This window comes from Oryctolagus cuniculus, chromosome X, assembly GCF_051225735.1.
Source record: "Oryctolagus cuniculus isolate XC-2025 breed Fujian yellow rabbit chromosome X, ASM5122573v1, whole genome shotgun sequence".
NCBI lineage: Eukaryota > Metazoa > Chordata > Mammalia > Lagomorpha > Leporidae > Oryctolagus > Oryctolagus cuniculus.
In genome coordinates, this window is record NC_142888.1 from 109,801,526 (window position 1) to 109,816,525 (window position 15,000).

Consider the following 15,000-nt stretch of genomic DNA (forward strand, 5'->3'; position numbering starts at 1 on the left):
ATCTAGGACAACTGATGAACTAATTAAGCTTTTACCTATACTTGATGAGATGGCATGTAGCTCTAATTCTCTCAATTCTGAGAGAAAAAAAAAAGAGAGCAGATTGTTCCCTTCTCTCAGGCTTCCTGCAGCAACTTTCATGTGTAGGTCCTCAATACTTGCCGTTTATGTACTGTAAATCATGTTGTGGGAATCGCAGCGCTCTATTCTTTCAGACTCTGGGATCATGGTCAACCCTGCCAAGTTTTCAATAGTTCGGGAACTTTGGCTCCGTAGCACCAGGATAGACCAACTTTTTCTCTACAGGGCAAGAAAATAAATATTTTAGGCATTTTGGTTGTAACGACTCCTGCTGCTGTAGCCCAAGAGCAGCCAGAGAAAATATGCCAAGCAATGGGCGTGGCGTGTTCTGATACTGTTTTATTGACAAAAGCATGCCTAAGGCTGCATTCGGCCTCAGGGAACTCGGTTTTGGACTCCTGCCCTAGCTGCTCGGAACAGCCGTTTGCACTGAGAAACAGCCAGGTCACTTTGTTTTCAGGATAATTTTCTCCTGAGATTCTGAGAGCTTTGCACACTTGAGAAGGTCTCAGTATTTTGAGGGTGATGATTGAATTCCTGACAACTGAAACTGTTAGTGTTACCTCATTCTTGCCATAATGTGGACTGCCTGATTGCACAGTCTCAGCGGGGGAGTGGGGTGGAGTGGGGTGGGGTACACTTGGAGTTGCTTGCTACCATTTGCTTGGAATAGTTTAACCCCTAGTGAAGACAAGAGAGAAGCAACTCCTGGCCCACCGCCAGTGGCCACTTAACACTCAAGAAGTACCCTAGTCTCCTTTTCCCAACTTCCTAGGGCCAGGAACAGTGTTTTCAGGACAATGCTAGAAAGCTGTGGGTTGCACATCATCACACTGGACTACTCAGTGGCTCTCTTCTGTGTTTCAGGCACCTTGATTTTGTAAGGGACTCAAGTCCGTTGGGTGGCGCTGTTAGGCTTTGTACCAGCATCTCCACTCACCCAACCCCATACACACACACACACACAACTGCCCTAGAAGTAAAGCATTCCTCTTCTAGACCCCGTCCCCCAAAGGTATCCCTGCTTGTACTTGGTTATAACTCCTTGAGAATTCTAATTAAGTGCTTAGGAATCGAGCCAATGCATTATTTCTTCATTATAGCTCCTCTCTGGGCTATGTCAATAACCCATTTCCTTAGCAGCCAACTCTGAACTGGTGCCCTAAAGCAAAACTCCAGTCTCCTACCTTTTCCTTACTTGGGTGAAATGGCCCTGCTCACCAAGGGTATCTATCCTCCACAAGGGGAAAGGGATTCAACTTTCATTTCCTAAATATGTCAACTTTTTGACCTCCATGTTCTTGTTCATAGTTCCTTCCAAGGGGCCATGAGAACCTTATACAACTGGGACCTTTGGCCACCCAATATTTATTATTTCTGTTTGTGTACAATTTTCAAACTTTTGGTTTTACATTATAAAGTCAAAACACTATTTTCAAATGTACTTAAATTAGGTTATTTACCCCTTTCACTATGGCCAAGTTGCTCATTTGTTCTGTTAGATTCATTTGTCCCTGTCTAAAATCCATCTTTGATTCCCCTGATAGCCCAGCTTGATTTTTAATTAGCATAAAGCATAATTCTCTCTTTGTGGCACACAGTTCTATGGGTTTTGACAAATGCACCCACCACCCCAGTGCCACACAGAGTGAGCCTTTCATGCTAAAAATATCTTTATGGATTCCCCTTTGTAGGCTGGCCTCCCCTTACTCAAACCACTATAAACTACTTATTTGTTTTATATCTCTATAATTTTGCCTTTTTCAGAATGCCATATAAATAGAATCATACAATTACATAAAACAAAAATCAATTTACTACCATTTATTCCATCCCAAGTTCTTTTGTTTGTTGTTTAGTTCCAAGCCAGTGGTATTTTCCCAATCATTCTACCTGAAGAACTTCCTTTAATGTTTTTTGCGGCTATCTAATTATTGCTCAATAACCAGTTACTGGGAATAACTTCATAAGTACAAATAGTTTACAGGCTAACAATGCTCCCATCCCCCAAATCTGTAGCGTTGTTCTCTCTAGCCCATTGAACTGATATCTTGAGTGTCTTTGTTTAGGAGCAAGGACAAATCATCCCACCCATCATCCTAACCACAAAAGTTTGGAAAAATATGTACATTGAATATAATTAGAGCAAAGTGTGCCAATATGTTAATTCTTACCTTTAAACTCCTACTCTGTGGATAGACTGGAGAAACATAAAGAGAGCTTTTTTTCCTTTCTGAATGCTCTTGAATATGCAAATATCTAATAACTTTAAGTTGAAACATATGTGCATTTCATTTGCATACCAAACCTTGTCTTTTATGGACAACTTTCTTTTACTCAAAACACCAACTTCCAGAAAGATATACCCCAAATTAAGGCCATGTTACCATGAGAGGTTACAGTGGGGGCATCACATTTCCATACCCGGATGTCAAGAGAGAGAAAGGAAAACTCCTTGTGAAAAGTAATTCTGTTCTGGTCAATGACGTTGAAGGTATATTGGGTGCAAACCTCAGAACCATGAAATGACTCAGAGCCTGTAATTTAAACTTTATTTCATATCTATTGTTAAATTACACAAAAATCAGTGAATGGTTTGTAAAGCTACACCATTGGACAGAAGTTTACAGTTGAAATCATGTGATTTACATGACAATGACAAAAATGTATATTTATATCATCCCCTATATACAATAATCAGTATAGACAGAGAAAAATGTACTTTATCTCTGCAAACCATGCACACCACAGCAATAACACAAAATGGTTTTTCTATAACAAGCTCTTCCACTGGCTTGGGCTTTGTCCTGCTTTGCAGCACTACCTGTCGGTTTGAAGAACAACCATCTTCAATTAAAACTAAAACAAAATTGAAAATACCAAAGTGCTCAACAGAATATTTTAAAAACACAGTGTACACAAAATAGCTTCACTCTAAAACACTCTGACATGTCAAGGTGTGTGTTTTGGAAAACAAATTCCTTGCAGGATTTAGGTCTCAAAATTCCCAGGACTGTGATACTGTTTGCCAAAACAAAAGGTAGAAATCATAATACAAGCTCAGAGTCAAGAAAACACACTTTAAAACCAAATACTTAACTTCTTGTCTAGTTTGTGGCCATATTATTACAGATGAAACTAGATCACACACATGAGCAGATGGGACAAGATGTGACTTCATGGTCACACTTCTAAGCATGTCCCTACTACAAATATAAATGCCAGCTCCAATCACCTTATTTGATTGATAGCCAGGAGGTTAGTATACGTCCTTACAAAATGGAGCAAAACCCGTAAAACAGAAACTGCCCAGAATCATGACATGTGCTTGACAGCACAGTGGGTTCCATTCTTCTTTCTACATTGCTCAATTTGCAATTGATACCATAAAAGTATTATTTTTGCACAGACTTACACTCCCAAATCACTCTTCTCAACTCACATGTTTCTGATACTTAACTTCATGTCAGGACACTTTTTCCTAGTGTTCTTTCTTAAACAAAAACCTGGTAGAAGGATTAACCCAAAGTATCAGGGGGTAGCTTTTGGTATTATTGAGTAACTCCGGCTATCCCAATGTTCATTCTACCATTTATCAGCCTTTGCTCTTGCAATTGTTTATAAATGTGTCCACATGAAAAAGAACTAATGGGCTAGAAATAGCCAGCTCAACCAGAAACATTACAATACAGGTATACAAAAAGTAAAGAACAGTTCACATTCAGGTTCAGTTATATCTGATCAAGAATAACTTCAAGAATATTTTTAGACACGTTATCCTGCTCAAGAGTCTCTTGATAAGGACCTCACTACACAAACATTGATAAGACATGTTTATAGAAAGAAAGCCCTGACTTTAAATGCAGGATTATTATATACCACAATAAATTCAGAAACACACCATTTAGATGATGAAGAAAGAGTCTATACATGAGTTAGTTTGGAATGAGCACAACTTGGAGAAGCCTTAAAATAATGAGAAGCAGCGCCAAAAAGATTCCAGAGCTGTTGAGATTACAGTGCCAGGGAAGCATCTGGAAATTAGATCTTTACATTGGTATTCCATTTGGAAACAAAAGTGTTCTGTTTGATATGAGACACACCCTGTTTAAAACCTTTAAACAGTAGAAGGTATAAAAAGTTTAAAATTTAAACATCCCTTGAATTACAAGATAGGAATCCTGTTCTTGAAAAGCCAGAATTTTTATATAAAACCACCCATGTTGGGGAGAAGAATTTTTCATTTTCTACATTTTTGGTGAAATTTATCATCAGTTGTTATTCTACTTCAATAGATTCCTTGTTAAAATCAGAACAAAATGAAAGGTTTTGTGTTTCACTTCTGTCAGTTTGCTTATACTTATGCTTATTCTTGGGAAAAAAAAAAGTTTGCTTCTAAGATTGGGTTTTAACAGTGTATCATGAATCATTTAAAGTCCATTTCTTAGCCATAAGTTAAATGGTTGCATTTGATGTTTTCATTTTGTCTCCCTAACTAATTTAAGAACTTCTTAAAATATCTAAACAGCAATTTCTGGTGAGTCTGGTTTGGCTTTTGGATTTCATAAATAGACCAATCCCAAAAAAGACAATTTAATTACATACTGAGATTTGTTTTACCCATGCACAGTATAACATTTAATTGAAAGGCAACTGTAAAGGCAACATCTAAACTTTTTTTTTAAAATCTTCCCAAGTTAAGGAAGCAGGGTGTGTTTGGACACTTTGATCTTTTAGGATCTGCCATCTATTTGGTGGCGCATTGAGGGAAGTGTGCACAAGCCTTTCTGAGTCAACTAACGCCATTTCTCTACACTGCCTATGTAGTCATGGGTACCGTTGCTGGCGTGGCTGCTCTCATTGCGCCCCTGCCCTGGTTTCTGCCTCTGGCTATCCCGGGTCTCCTTCTGGCTCAAATTCTGACTCGAACTCTGAGTCAGATTCTGAATCAGATTGTGCAGCAGATTCTGAGTCAGATTCTGAATTGCATTCAGATTTGGGTTCTGACTCAGATTCTGACTTGGATTCTGGCTCTGACCTTGACTGTGGCTCTGAAAATGGGTCTGAAGGAACCTACCCTTCAGAAATTTGCGTTGTTCCTGACGCTTCCGCCTGGCTTCCTGATGCTCTTTCTGCCTCATAAACTGATACCTTTGCAAAAAGAGATCTTTGGCATAGCTGTACAATTCCATATCCAGAAAATTCAGTCCCTCAATGCGCTTTTGGATTTCCTCATTGATCTCTACACTAGAGGCCCTAGTGGTATTATACTGGGTAAACGGCGAAATGAAGTTCATGTTGAAGGTCTTCTCAAACAGATACTGGGTCTTCCGCTGAAACTCAGTGAGGCCAAAGAATGCCATGTGCTTCAGATTTGATTTGGCACTTTCCAGCAGGACTTTGTTTCTTTGCTTTTCAGGCATGACAGACAGGTTGTAGCAGCCTACCAGAGTCAAGTCTGAGAGCATGCGCACCTGGCGGTTGTTGGCTAGGTTATAAGGGCAGTCCATGAACTCTTTGAGTGGGCAGCCAGACCAGTCATCGCCAGTGTAGCAGCTGGGCAGCTCTTCAGATGTTGGGGGCCTTCCATCACACACGTGCAGGGATGCTTTCCATGTCGCCCCTCTCTGGACATGCCTCCACTCACTCAAGTAGCGGGACACAGGGTCGCGGAGGATGGTGATGTAGTGGAAGTTCCTGTGGATAAAGCACAAAGACCCAAAGTCAGAGATGTGGCTGACATAAGTGGAGTCAGGGAGGTACATGGCACATGTGACGTTCACTAGCCATTAAGAAAGACAAGGGGGGAATGCTAAGGTCCGAGTGCCATGTGTCCTGTGAACTCTGCTGCAGCCCCCGTCCCTCCATCAGTCCCGTTAGCCTAGCAGGATAGCTAATTGTTTCACTGAATCTGCAGCTAAAGCAGGTACAAAGCGGTTACTCTCAAGACATCAGCTTGGCTGTTCATCCCCACTTCCCTTCTATTGCTCCTGCTCCAGCCGATGGCAAATCCTCCTGGTGACGCACTGGCTAAGTAGGTAACCATGTTGTTTATGGTCCCAAAGCCCCCGTTTCCTGATCATGAAATGGAGACTCGGTGGAAGCAAATGATTTATTGACATGAAATGGAGTTGATAAGTGAGCTCGAATTCTAATCTTTCTTATTCAATATGCACATGCATTTTCCCAATATCCAGTCTAATCTAAATGTCTTTAAAAAAAAAAAAAAGAACAAACCTCGCTGGAAGAGCGTTTGCTATGATACTCTTGATTCTGGCTGTTGTCATAACATCAGGGCCTCGTACGTTATGGAAATGGAATGCAGAGATAGGCAGAATAGCTTGGCCTCCAGAAATAAACGGGACTGAAATAGACACAGTAGCTGCCAATGGCACATATGCAAGCTACTACCTCGATTTCAGCCCTTGCTCACATGATAATATTCCCAGGTAGGAAAGTTGACTCTATCAGCGCCAAAACGTCCCTGTTCCTTACCAACACCGACAGGACACATGAATGTCAGCAAGTGTGGAGGCTTTGAGGTATGGCTATCTTCTCTCCGGAGCTGCAAATAGATACCGTGCCTGGCTTAAACAGCAGACCAGCTAACACTGAAACTACACACCGACACACTCACATCCATGCCCCCAACAGGTGCACACACTCACGGCCCCAGACCTTCAAAACATCCAGGTCTCGGATGTGATGGCGCAAGGCCACGGATAGGAAACAAGACTGAGAAGTTTGTTTCAAAGCAGGCACGGCGGAGGTCACGGAAAAGTGTATTGTGGAAGGAAAATGGCAATAAACACAGATTATTTCCTGTCATTTCTTAAAGGAAACCTGGGATACGGCTTACAACTCTTCTGAAATGCGCTTGTCTCCATCTGAGGGAATGGTGGCTTTCTATACAAATCAGAGAACACAGAGGAAGCCTGCTCAGCCTGACTGAATGCTGGCTGATGTCCTCTGGGGACATGGTGCTTCCCAGCTCTTTGGTTTCCAGCAACTCAGGCATCCAGAGACCTATCCTCTATGTCTCTGTTCTATGCAGGGTAAGATCTTCCTTTGTTAGCTGCGAAATTTTACCCAGGCTTCAAGCACCAATTCATCCTTTGATAAACTCTACCCCACCCCTTGCTGCCAGTCTTCACTTCTTCTGGGTTGCCATTGTGTTTCCATGCTCAGCCTTTGTTAAAACATTTTTTTAAATATTTATTTATTTATAAGTCAGAGTCAAGGAGAGAGAAGGGAGAGAGAGATAAAGAGAGAGAGAGAGAGAGAGAGAGAGAGATAACTGCCATCTGCTGGTTCACTCCCAAGATGGCTGCAATGGCTAGGACTGGGCCAGGCTGAAGCCAGGAGCCTGGAGCTTCTCCTGGGGCTTCCATGTGGATGCAGGGGCCCAAGCACTTGGGCCACCCTCCACTGCTTTCCCCAGGCCATTAGCACAGAACTGGATAAGAAGTGTAGCACTGGGGATATGAACCGGTGCCCACATGGGAAGCCAGCATCACAAGCAGTGGCCTTACACACTATGTTTTATGTAATAAAAAATTATGTAATAAAATTTACATTTTATTACAATTACTTGTTTGCATTTCCATTTAATCTCTATGTTTTCCAGGACAGGAAGTCAGCCCTATGCTTCCATAACCCTCATCCCATCCATTCCAGCAGCCTTTATATTTGGCACAGAGCCGAATCTCAGTAACTCTTTTAAAAACTGCTCATTTTAAAGAACTATTCCAAAGGCTGGCGCTGTGTCACAGCAGGCTAAGACATGGACTGGGCACCGGTTGGAGTCCCAGCTGATTTCGGCCTGGCCCAGCCCTGGTCATTACAGCCATTTAGGGATTGAACCAGTGGACTGAAGGATCTCTCTCTCTCTCTCTCTCTCTCTCTCTCTCTCTCTCTCTTTCTCTTTCTCTCTCTCCTCCTCCTCTCTATGTAACTCTGCCTTTCAAATAAACAAACAAATCTTTAAAAATTAAAAAAAGAGAACTATTCCATGGATGAGGGGAAGGAGAGCGCTGGGGTCATACAAATACTTTAGATCTTCTTCCAAGAACCTTGCAAAAATCACAGGAAGATTTTAAAAATTCATCTTTTAAAAAATTCACCTTATATGCTTTTTTGGAATAAACAAGCATTGGGCACAAGAGAAGCATCTGGGGCTGAGTGTGGAGAGGGGGCACAGAGCACCTTAATTTATCTTACTACTTTTCCCAGGACCTGACCTAGCTAGTGCCACGAAAAATCTTCTCTGTAAAAACACACTGCCAAGAGTGGTAACTTTTGTCCCCTAGCAGCCTTTACCAATAAAGTTACTACTATGCCCTTGGGCTTCCTCCTTCTACTGCTAGTTTTGGTGTTCATTCATTCATTCAGTACATATAATCGAGCCTTTATGCTACGCCTGAGGCAATAGTTTGGTGGCAATTAGACCGATGATTTGGAGGGGGGGAAAGGTATTAAATCTAGTGACACATTTGGGTTAACTTCTCAACCAGTTTTTCCAGGCATGCATTGCATTGCAGGGTGCTGGGTGTTTTAAAGCTCCATAATGGAGTCACCTTCATGCTTAGCTGACAATTCTCCTGTCTGAATCTGTTGTACTGGCTTAAGCCTACAGTGACATCTTCTGGTCAATTTTAGACTGCACCACAGTACAAGGCAGCTCCTTAAAAATTCCTCCTGGTCTTTCAGGGCAGAGATAGCAACCATCAGGGTTAGTGTCAGAGTGAAGATTTTGTAAGCACTACTCCCAACCTAGAGAGACAGAGGACACAACACAGAGACACAGATACATACACAGATACAACACAGAGACACAGATACATACATACATACACTCTTCTGTTAAAGATGTGTGGATCCAGTACCCCTACAACCTGAAGGTCGCCTAGTGGCTGTGTGAGTAAGGACAGCCTAATGTGGGCAGCCTCAGTCTACACACACACACACACACACACACACGCGTTCGCGTGTGAATTGCTTTCGTAATAACAGCTGTCTAGACCCAAAGGACAATAATTGGAGATTCAGGGTCAACAGTCTCCTTCTTCCAGGGCAAGTAGTCTTGGGGCCCAAACTGGCTCAACTAGAAGCAGTCGATTCTGTTTGAAAATACTATCCCATGGGTGAAAAGGAAGATCTGTTTAAGGGCAGGTGCCCAGTGGCCACTGGCCCTTGGAATTGTACCATGTGTTGGAGGTGAGAAGACAGGTATAACACCTTGGTGGTTTTGTTGCATAAATGATCCAGGATGCTCATTATTCAGAGGGGAGAGTTTTTAGAGAAGCAGTCTCATAGGGCAAAAAAATGATTTTGAATGTTCTCACCATAAAGAAATGATACATCCTTACAATGGATGTTTTCCCTGGGTGACCATTACACAATGTATACAAGTATTGAACCATTGCATTATACTCCATAAATATGTACAATTCTATATAGAAGTTAAAAATAAAAACTCAATTTTTTAAAAAAATAAACATTTTATGGAGAGTTAAGGAGTAGTGGTGGGAATTGAAGCCTGGTTGTTGAAGGCATTGAATGCCATAGTTTAGAATTCACAATTAATTCTGTAGGCACCAGGGAGATCTTTGGAGAATTTTAAGTCAGGGGATCAAATGATGAGGACTGTGTTTTAGAAAGAGCATGGTACAGGGTTTACGGAGATGGATGTAGGGAAATTAGATAAGAACATACTACAGAAGACAAGGCAAAAGAGGATGAGGAGAAAACCACAGAAATACTTAGGAGGTGGAATTAACAAAATCTTGTGCAAAAGGAATGCAGGGGAGGGGTGGGTATTGTGGTGCAGTGGGTTAAGCTGCCACTTGGAATGCCTGCACCACATGTTGGAAGGCCCTTCTGACCCAGCTTTCTGCTAACACACCGGAGAGGCAGTAGAGATGTCCTAAGTACTCAGGTTCCTGCCGCCCACATGGGAGAACCAGATAGAGTTCTTGACTCCCAACTTTGGCCTGGCTCAGGGATGGCTGTTGCAGGCATTTGAGGAGTGAACCAGCAGATGGAAGATATCTCTCCCCCTCTCCCCTTTCTCCTCTCCCTCTGTCACTCTACCTTTCAAATTAATAAGTTAATGTTTTAAAAAGAGGGGAGCAGGAGAGAGTTAGGAGGGTTAAGAGTAGAGGTCTTTCAGGTATCTGGGGGAAGATTTGAGGTACCTGTGGAACACCCAGTTAGAGATTTGAATGTACAGCTCTATCACTCAGAGAGCAATCTGGGCTTAAGACAATGATATGGGGTGGTCAGCTAAAAGGGATGGTTCCTGACCGTGTGCACCTACACAAGGATGTGATTTTAGTATCACGCGTGTACCCTCAGATATTTGAAGACAGCATTTACATAACCAGGGGCTTGTCTTCTTTGTGCTAAATATGGTCTTCAACTAGTCTATATACTACTTCAAGGTCCCTTATGATCCTATCATTGCCTTTGAATTTGTCGCACTTTATGGTGCTCTAGGCATGACCTGACAAGTGACAAGAGAGGACAATCTGTCACCTCCCTCATTCTTGACACCATTTCTCTTCAAGTGGCCTCTGATCACATGGGCCTTTATGGCAGCCATGCCATACCACTGACACACAGTGAACAAATTGTTTCCATTTTTCACATATATGTCATTTTGAAACTTAATCTACATTGTCTTGGATTGATATAATTTATGTGTAGCTCTCTTTAATTTCTTCTTCTTAGAGTAAGTCTAAGCCTGTGAAAATACATGCAGAGTCTGATGACGCCACCTTTATCTTCGCCATACTTTCTTGTTCCTGTGGGCGTTGTCCCTATCCAAGCATTGGTCAAAACAGAGCAAGATGCAGTTGAGGGCAGGTCTGCGGTAGTTGCTGGAAATCTCCCTCCAGGTTGAGATAAACCTAAAGGGTGCTGCTGAATGGGCTGATTTCATTTTAAATGAGTGAAACTAGCTCAGCCTCAAGAAAATCATAATCAGCCAGTTTCAGTTACTAGTAATTGAACAGGTCTGTCTTGCGACCAAATGGATCACTTAATGAACATGACCAAGTGTCACATTTTCAAAATGGAGTCAGGACTCCCCAGCAGTTGCCTGGGTTAATTCAATGACTGATTATTGGAAGCCTCTGTAGGCCCACGGTGTCTTTTCAGGCACAATGGAGAGAAAGGTTCATCGCCTCTACTGCAGGCTAACTCTCTAGGTGGCCTAGGATTGACCCAGTTCCTCCTTTTCTTGCTTGTGATTTTCAAGAACTGTAGCATGTGCTGAGAATGCAATATGCTGAGACAGGGAGTAACTGCCTGAAGCAGCCTGGCCTTGTTCCTGTCCCTCTTGGGAGTGTAACATTTTGAGGCAGAAAGGAACCATGTAGGATAGCCAGGGCTTTGCTCCCCTCTCCCCTGGAAGAAGGATGACCCTCAAAGCTTTGTCAGTAAGCTATCTGGAGGTATAAAGGGGGCTTCAAAAGTTAGTGGGGAAAATGCAATTAAAAGATTAGTTTACTTTGGTAGAAACAATTTTTTAAAGATTATACATTTATATATTTGAAAGGCACAGTGAAAGAGAGAGGGACAGAAAGGGAGAGGGAGAGGGAGAGGGAGAGGGAGAGATAGAGATAGAGACAGAGATAGAGATAGAGATAGAGATAGAGATAGAGATTTCATCCATTGATTTACTTCACAAATGGCCACCCCCCAGCCAAGTCTGGGCCATGCTAGAGCTAGGAGCCTGGAACTCTATTTGGTTCTTCTACATGGGGAACAGGAGACCAAGTACTGGAGCCATCTTCCACTGCCTTCCCAGGTGCATTAGCAGGAAGCTGGATGAGAAGTGGAGTAGCCAGGAACTTGAATTGGAACTCTGATTTGGGCTATTGGCACCATAAGCAGTGGCTGAACCTGCTGCACCACAGCACTGGTCTCAGTGCAAAACAATTTTCAAAATCCATACACATATGTTTCATAATATACATGTTCACAAACTTTCTGAAGCTTTTCTGCATAACTACCAGAGCACACTACTTTTTAGGGTCCCTCAGCTGCAATGAAGCAGTGTAAGTCAAAAATCTGTCTGCCCTGGGTAGCTTTCTTGAAACTTGAGGGACTGGTTTCCAATGGATCCAAGACTTCTGTTGCCCCTTGATACCTTATCTGTGAGCCATAAACCTGTTTCATGGTGTCTGAACTTAGTTTGTCTCCCTAGACTCAGACAAGCTGGAAACCGGTGAACTACAGTAAATCTGTTTCACATCTACAAGTCTAGGTCAATGTTTCCTTGTGATTGAAAAAGCATTTGTGGAAACAACAGCAACCAAGGTAAGAGTTGCCCAGTCAGGAAACCTGGGGACCATCCTTAACTCCTCTCTTCTGACATCTGAAAATTTCCCCCAAGTCCTGCTGATTCTAGTTCTTAACAGCCTTCGAATCCATTCTTCCCAGCACTGCCCAGTGCAAGCTTTCATGACTTCTCTCTCTGCTGGATCGCCGCAGCAGTGTCCTGGCCCACCTCTGAGCCTCCAGTCCCATACCACTTCCACAGGCCCGTGTCACACATCTGACCTGTCACTCCCTAGGGAAGCTCTCTCAATGGCTTCCTATTCACTATGACATAAAGGCTAAGCTCCTTTGCCTCCTGGGGCCCTGGTGGACCCAGCAACCACCCCTCTTTCAGCAAGGTCTTATCTCTTGTGAGCTCCCTCTACACAAGTCTTTTTCAACTGAGTCCTCCTGTATGTCCTTTACTCCCAAGCCCAGGCCATCTGGCACTAGTTGGAGACACTGTGATTGCTGCACCTGGGGGAGGGGTTGCTACTGCCATCTCGTCCGGGGATGCTGCTAAACAGCCTACAATGCACAAGACTGCTCCCCATAGAAGGAATCACCCAGCTTCAAAGGTCTTCAGGTCTATAAAAGTTTTCTTAATTTTCCAAAGGACACTACAGGCCCTTTACTTTTGTATATGGACTACGCACTCTTTTGAGTGGCTATTTGGCCTTTGTAGGTTATGTGGTGAACGCCTTCAAAACTCAGTTCAAAGACCGCCTCCTCTATGAAACCTTCCTTAGCCTCGGTTCTAACTGCCCTGGGATTCTCCCCCTGTACCATTGGTCAGAATGTGTTGTGACTGTCTAGTGATCTGTCTGCCCCCCCTCCACTTTACTATGAACCCTAGGAGTGTGCAGGCCAAGTATCATTTATCAACATATGCTCCTATAAGCTTGATATGATATATTTTTTAAGATTTATTTATTTATTTGAAAGTCACAGTAATACACACACACACACACACACACACACAGCAGAGAGAGAGAGAGAGAGAGAATTCCATCTGCTGGTTTACTCCTCAGATGTCCTCCACAGTCAGGGCTGCTCCAGGTTGAAGCCTGGAGCCAGGAACTCCATTCAGGTCTCCTACATGGGCGGTAGGAACTCAAATATTTGAGCTAGCTTACTCTGCTTCCAGGTGCGTCAGCAGGGAACTGGATCAGAACAGTAGTATCCAGGACTCAAATCAGCACTGTTGTATAGGATGTGGGCATCCCAAGTGGCAGCTCAACCTGCTGCACCACAGCACCCACTCCCTGGCACATAATGTGATTAATTAAACATTGTTGAATGAATGTCTACAGCAGAAGCAGCAGAGCTTAAGATGGGCTAACAGGAAAACGCATGTCTTAGTCTTTGATAAGAAAAAAACCACTAGATGTCACTATTAAATAACATATATACCATTTTATGCCTGTGAAGGAGCATTTTTTTGTCTTTTTAATTCATTTGTTTTTACATTTTGGATTAACATGCAACACTTGTACATGTTTATGGGGGTACTGAGCAATATTTCAACATATGTACATAATGCAAACCAATCATGCCAGGCATGTTGCCTTTCCATTTCCTTATCTTTTGTTCATTTTTGGAGTATTTTAAGGAAGTCTAGCTATGAAGAAGACCTAGGTATGTTTAGCTGTGGCCTCTGACTTCCTGTTCAGTACCTAGTCTAAAGGAAGCCTGGGAAGTTTAGGGGTATTAAAAGTAAGTAAAAGGGCCGCAGCTCACTAGGCTAATCCTCCGCCCGCGGCGCCGGCGCCCAGATTCTAGTCCTAGTTGGGGCACCGGGTTCTGTCCCGGTTGCTCCTCTTCCAGTCCAGCTCTCTGCTGTGGCCCAGGGAAGGCAGTGGAGGATGGCCCAAGTCCTTGGGCCCTGCACCCGCATGGGAGACCAGGAGGAAGCACCCAGCTCCTGGCTTCGGATCGGCACAGCGCACTGGCCGTAGAGGCCATTTGGGGGATAAACCAATGGAAGGAAGACCTTTCTCTCTGTCTCTCTCTCTCTCTCACTGTCTAACTCTGCCTGTCAAAAAAAAGTAAGTAAAGGGACGAAAATAAGAACTACTAGGGCAGGTGCTGTGGTGTAGCAAGTTAAGCCTCCACTTGCAGTGCTGGCATCCCATATGAGTGCAGGCTTGAGCTCCGGCTGCTCCACTTCCGATCCAGCTCTCTGCTATGGCCTGGGAAATCAGGAGAAGATGGCCCAAGTCCTTGGGCCCCTGCACCCATGTGGGAAACAAAAGAAGCTCCTGGATCTTGGCCTCAGATTGGCCTAGCTCCAGCCATTGTGGCCACTGGGGTAGTGAACCAGGTCACGGATGGAAGACCTCTCTCTCTGTCTCTGCAGCTCTCTGTAACTCTGCCTCTCAAGTAAATAAATAAATCTTTTTTAAAAAGTAAGAACTACTTTTTTCATTGTTTTTTTTTAAATGTTTTAAAGTTTATTTGAGATACACACACACACACACAGAACAAGAACTCCCACCCATTGATTCACTTCCAAAATGCCCTCAATGGGGTTGGGGCTGGGCCAGGAGCTGGAATGCAGTACAAATCTCCCATGTGGGTGACAGGAATCCAAGT

At 43.2% G+C, this 15,000-nt stretch overlaps 1 protein-coding gene across 9 annotated transcripts in view; it reads right to left on the reverse strand.

The window, feature by feature from the left end:
• Positions 1 to 2,619: 2,619 nt before the first annotated feature.
• HS6ST2 (heparan sulfate 6-O-sulfotransferase 2) overlaps positions 2,620 to 15,000 on the reverse strand; it is a 322,049-nt gene continuing 309,668 nt past the window's right edge. For all 9 annotated transcript variants that reach the window (XM_089324345.1, XM_008273223.5, XM_002720300.6 and 6 more), the window contains one exon: positions 2,620 to 5,778. In XM_089324345.1, coding sequence (XP_089180471.1) covers positions 4,878 to 5,778 — 901 coding nt within the window. In that variant the 3' untranslated portion in view covers positions 2,620 to 4,877. The remainder of the gene's footprint in view (positions 5,779 to 15,000) is intronic.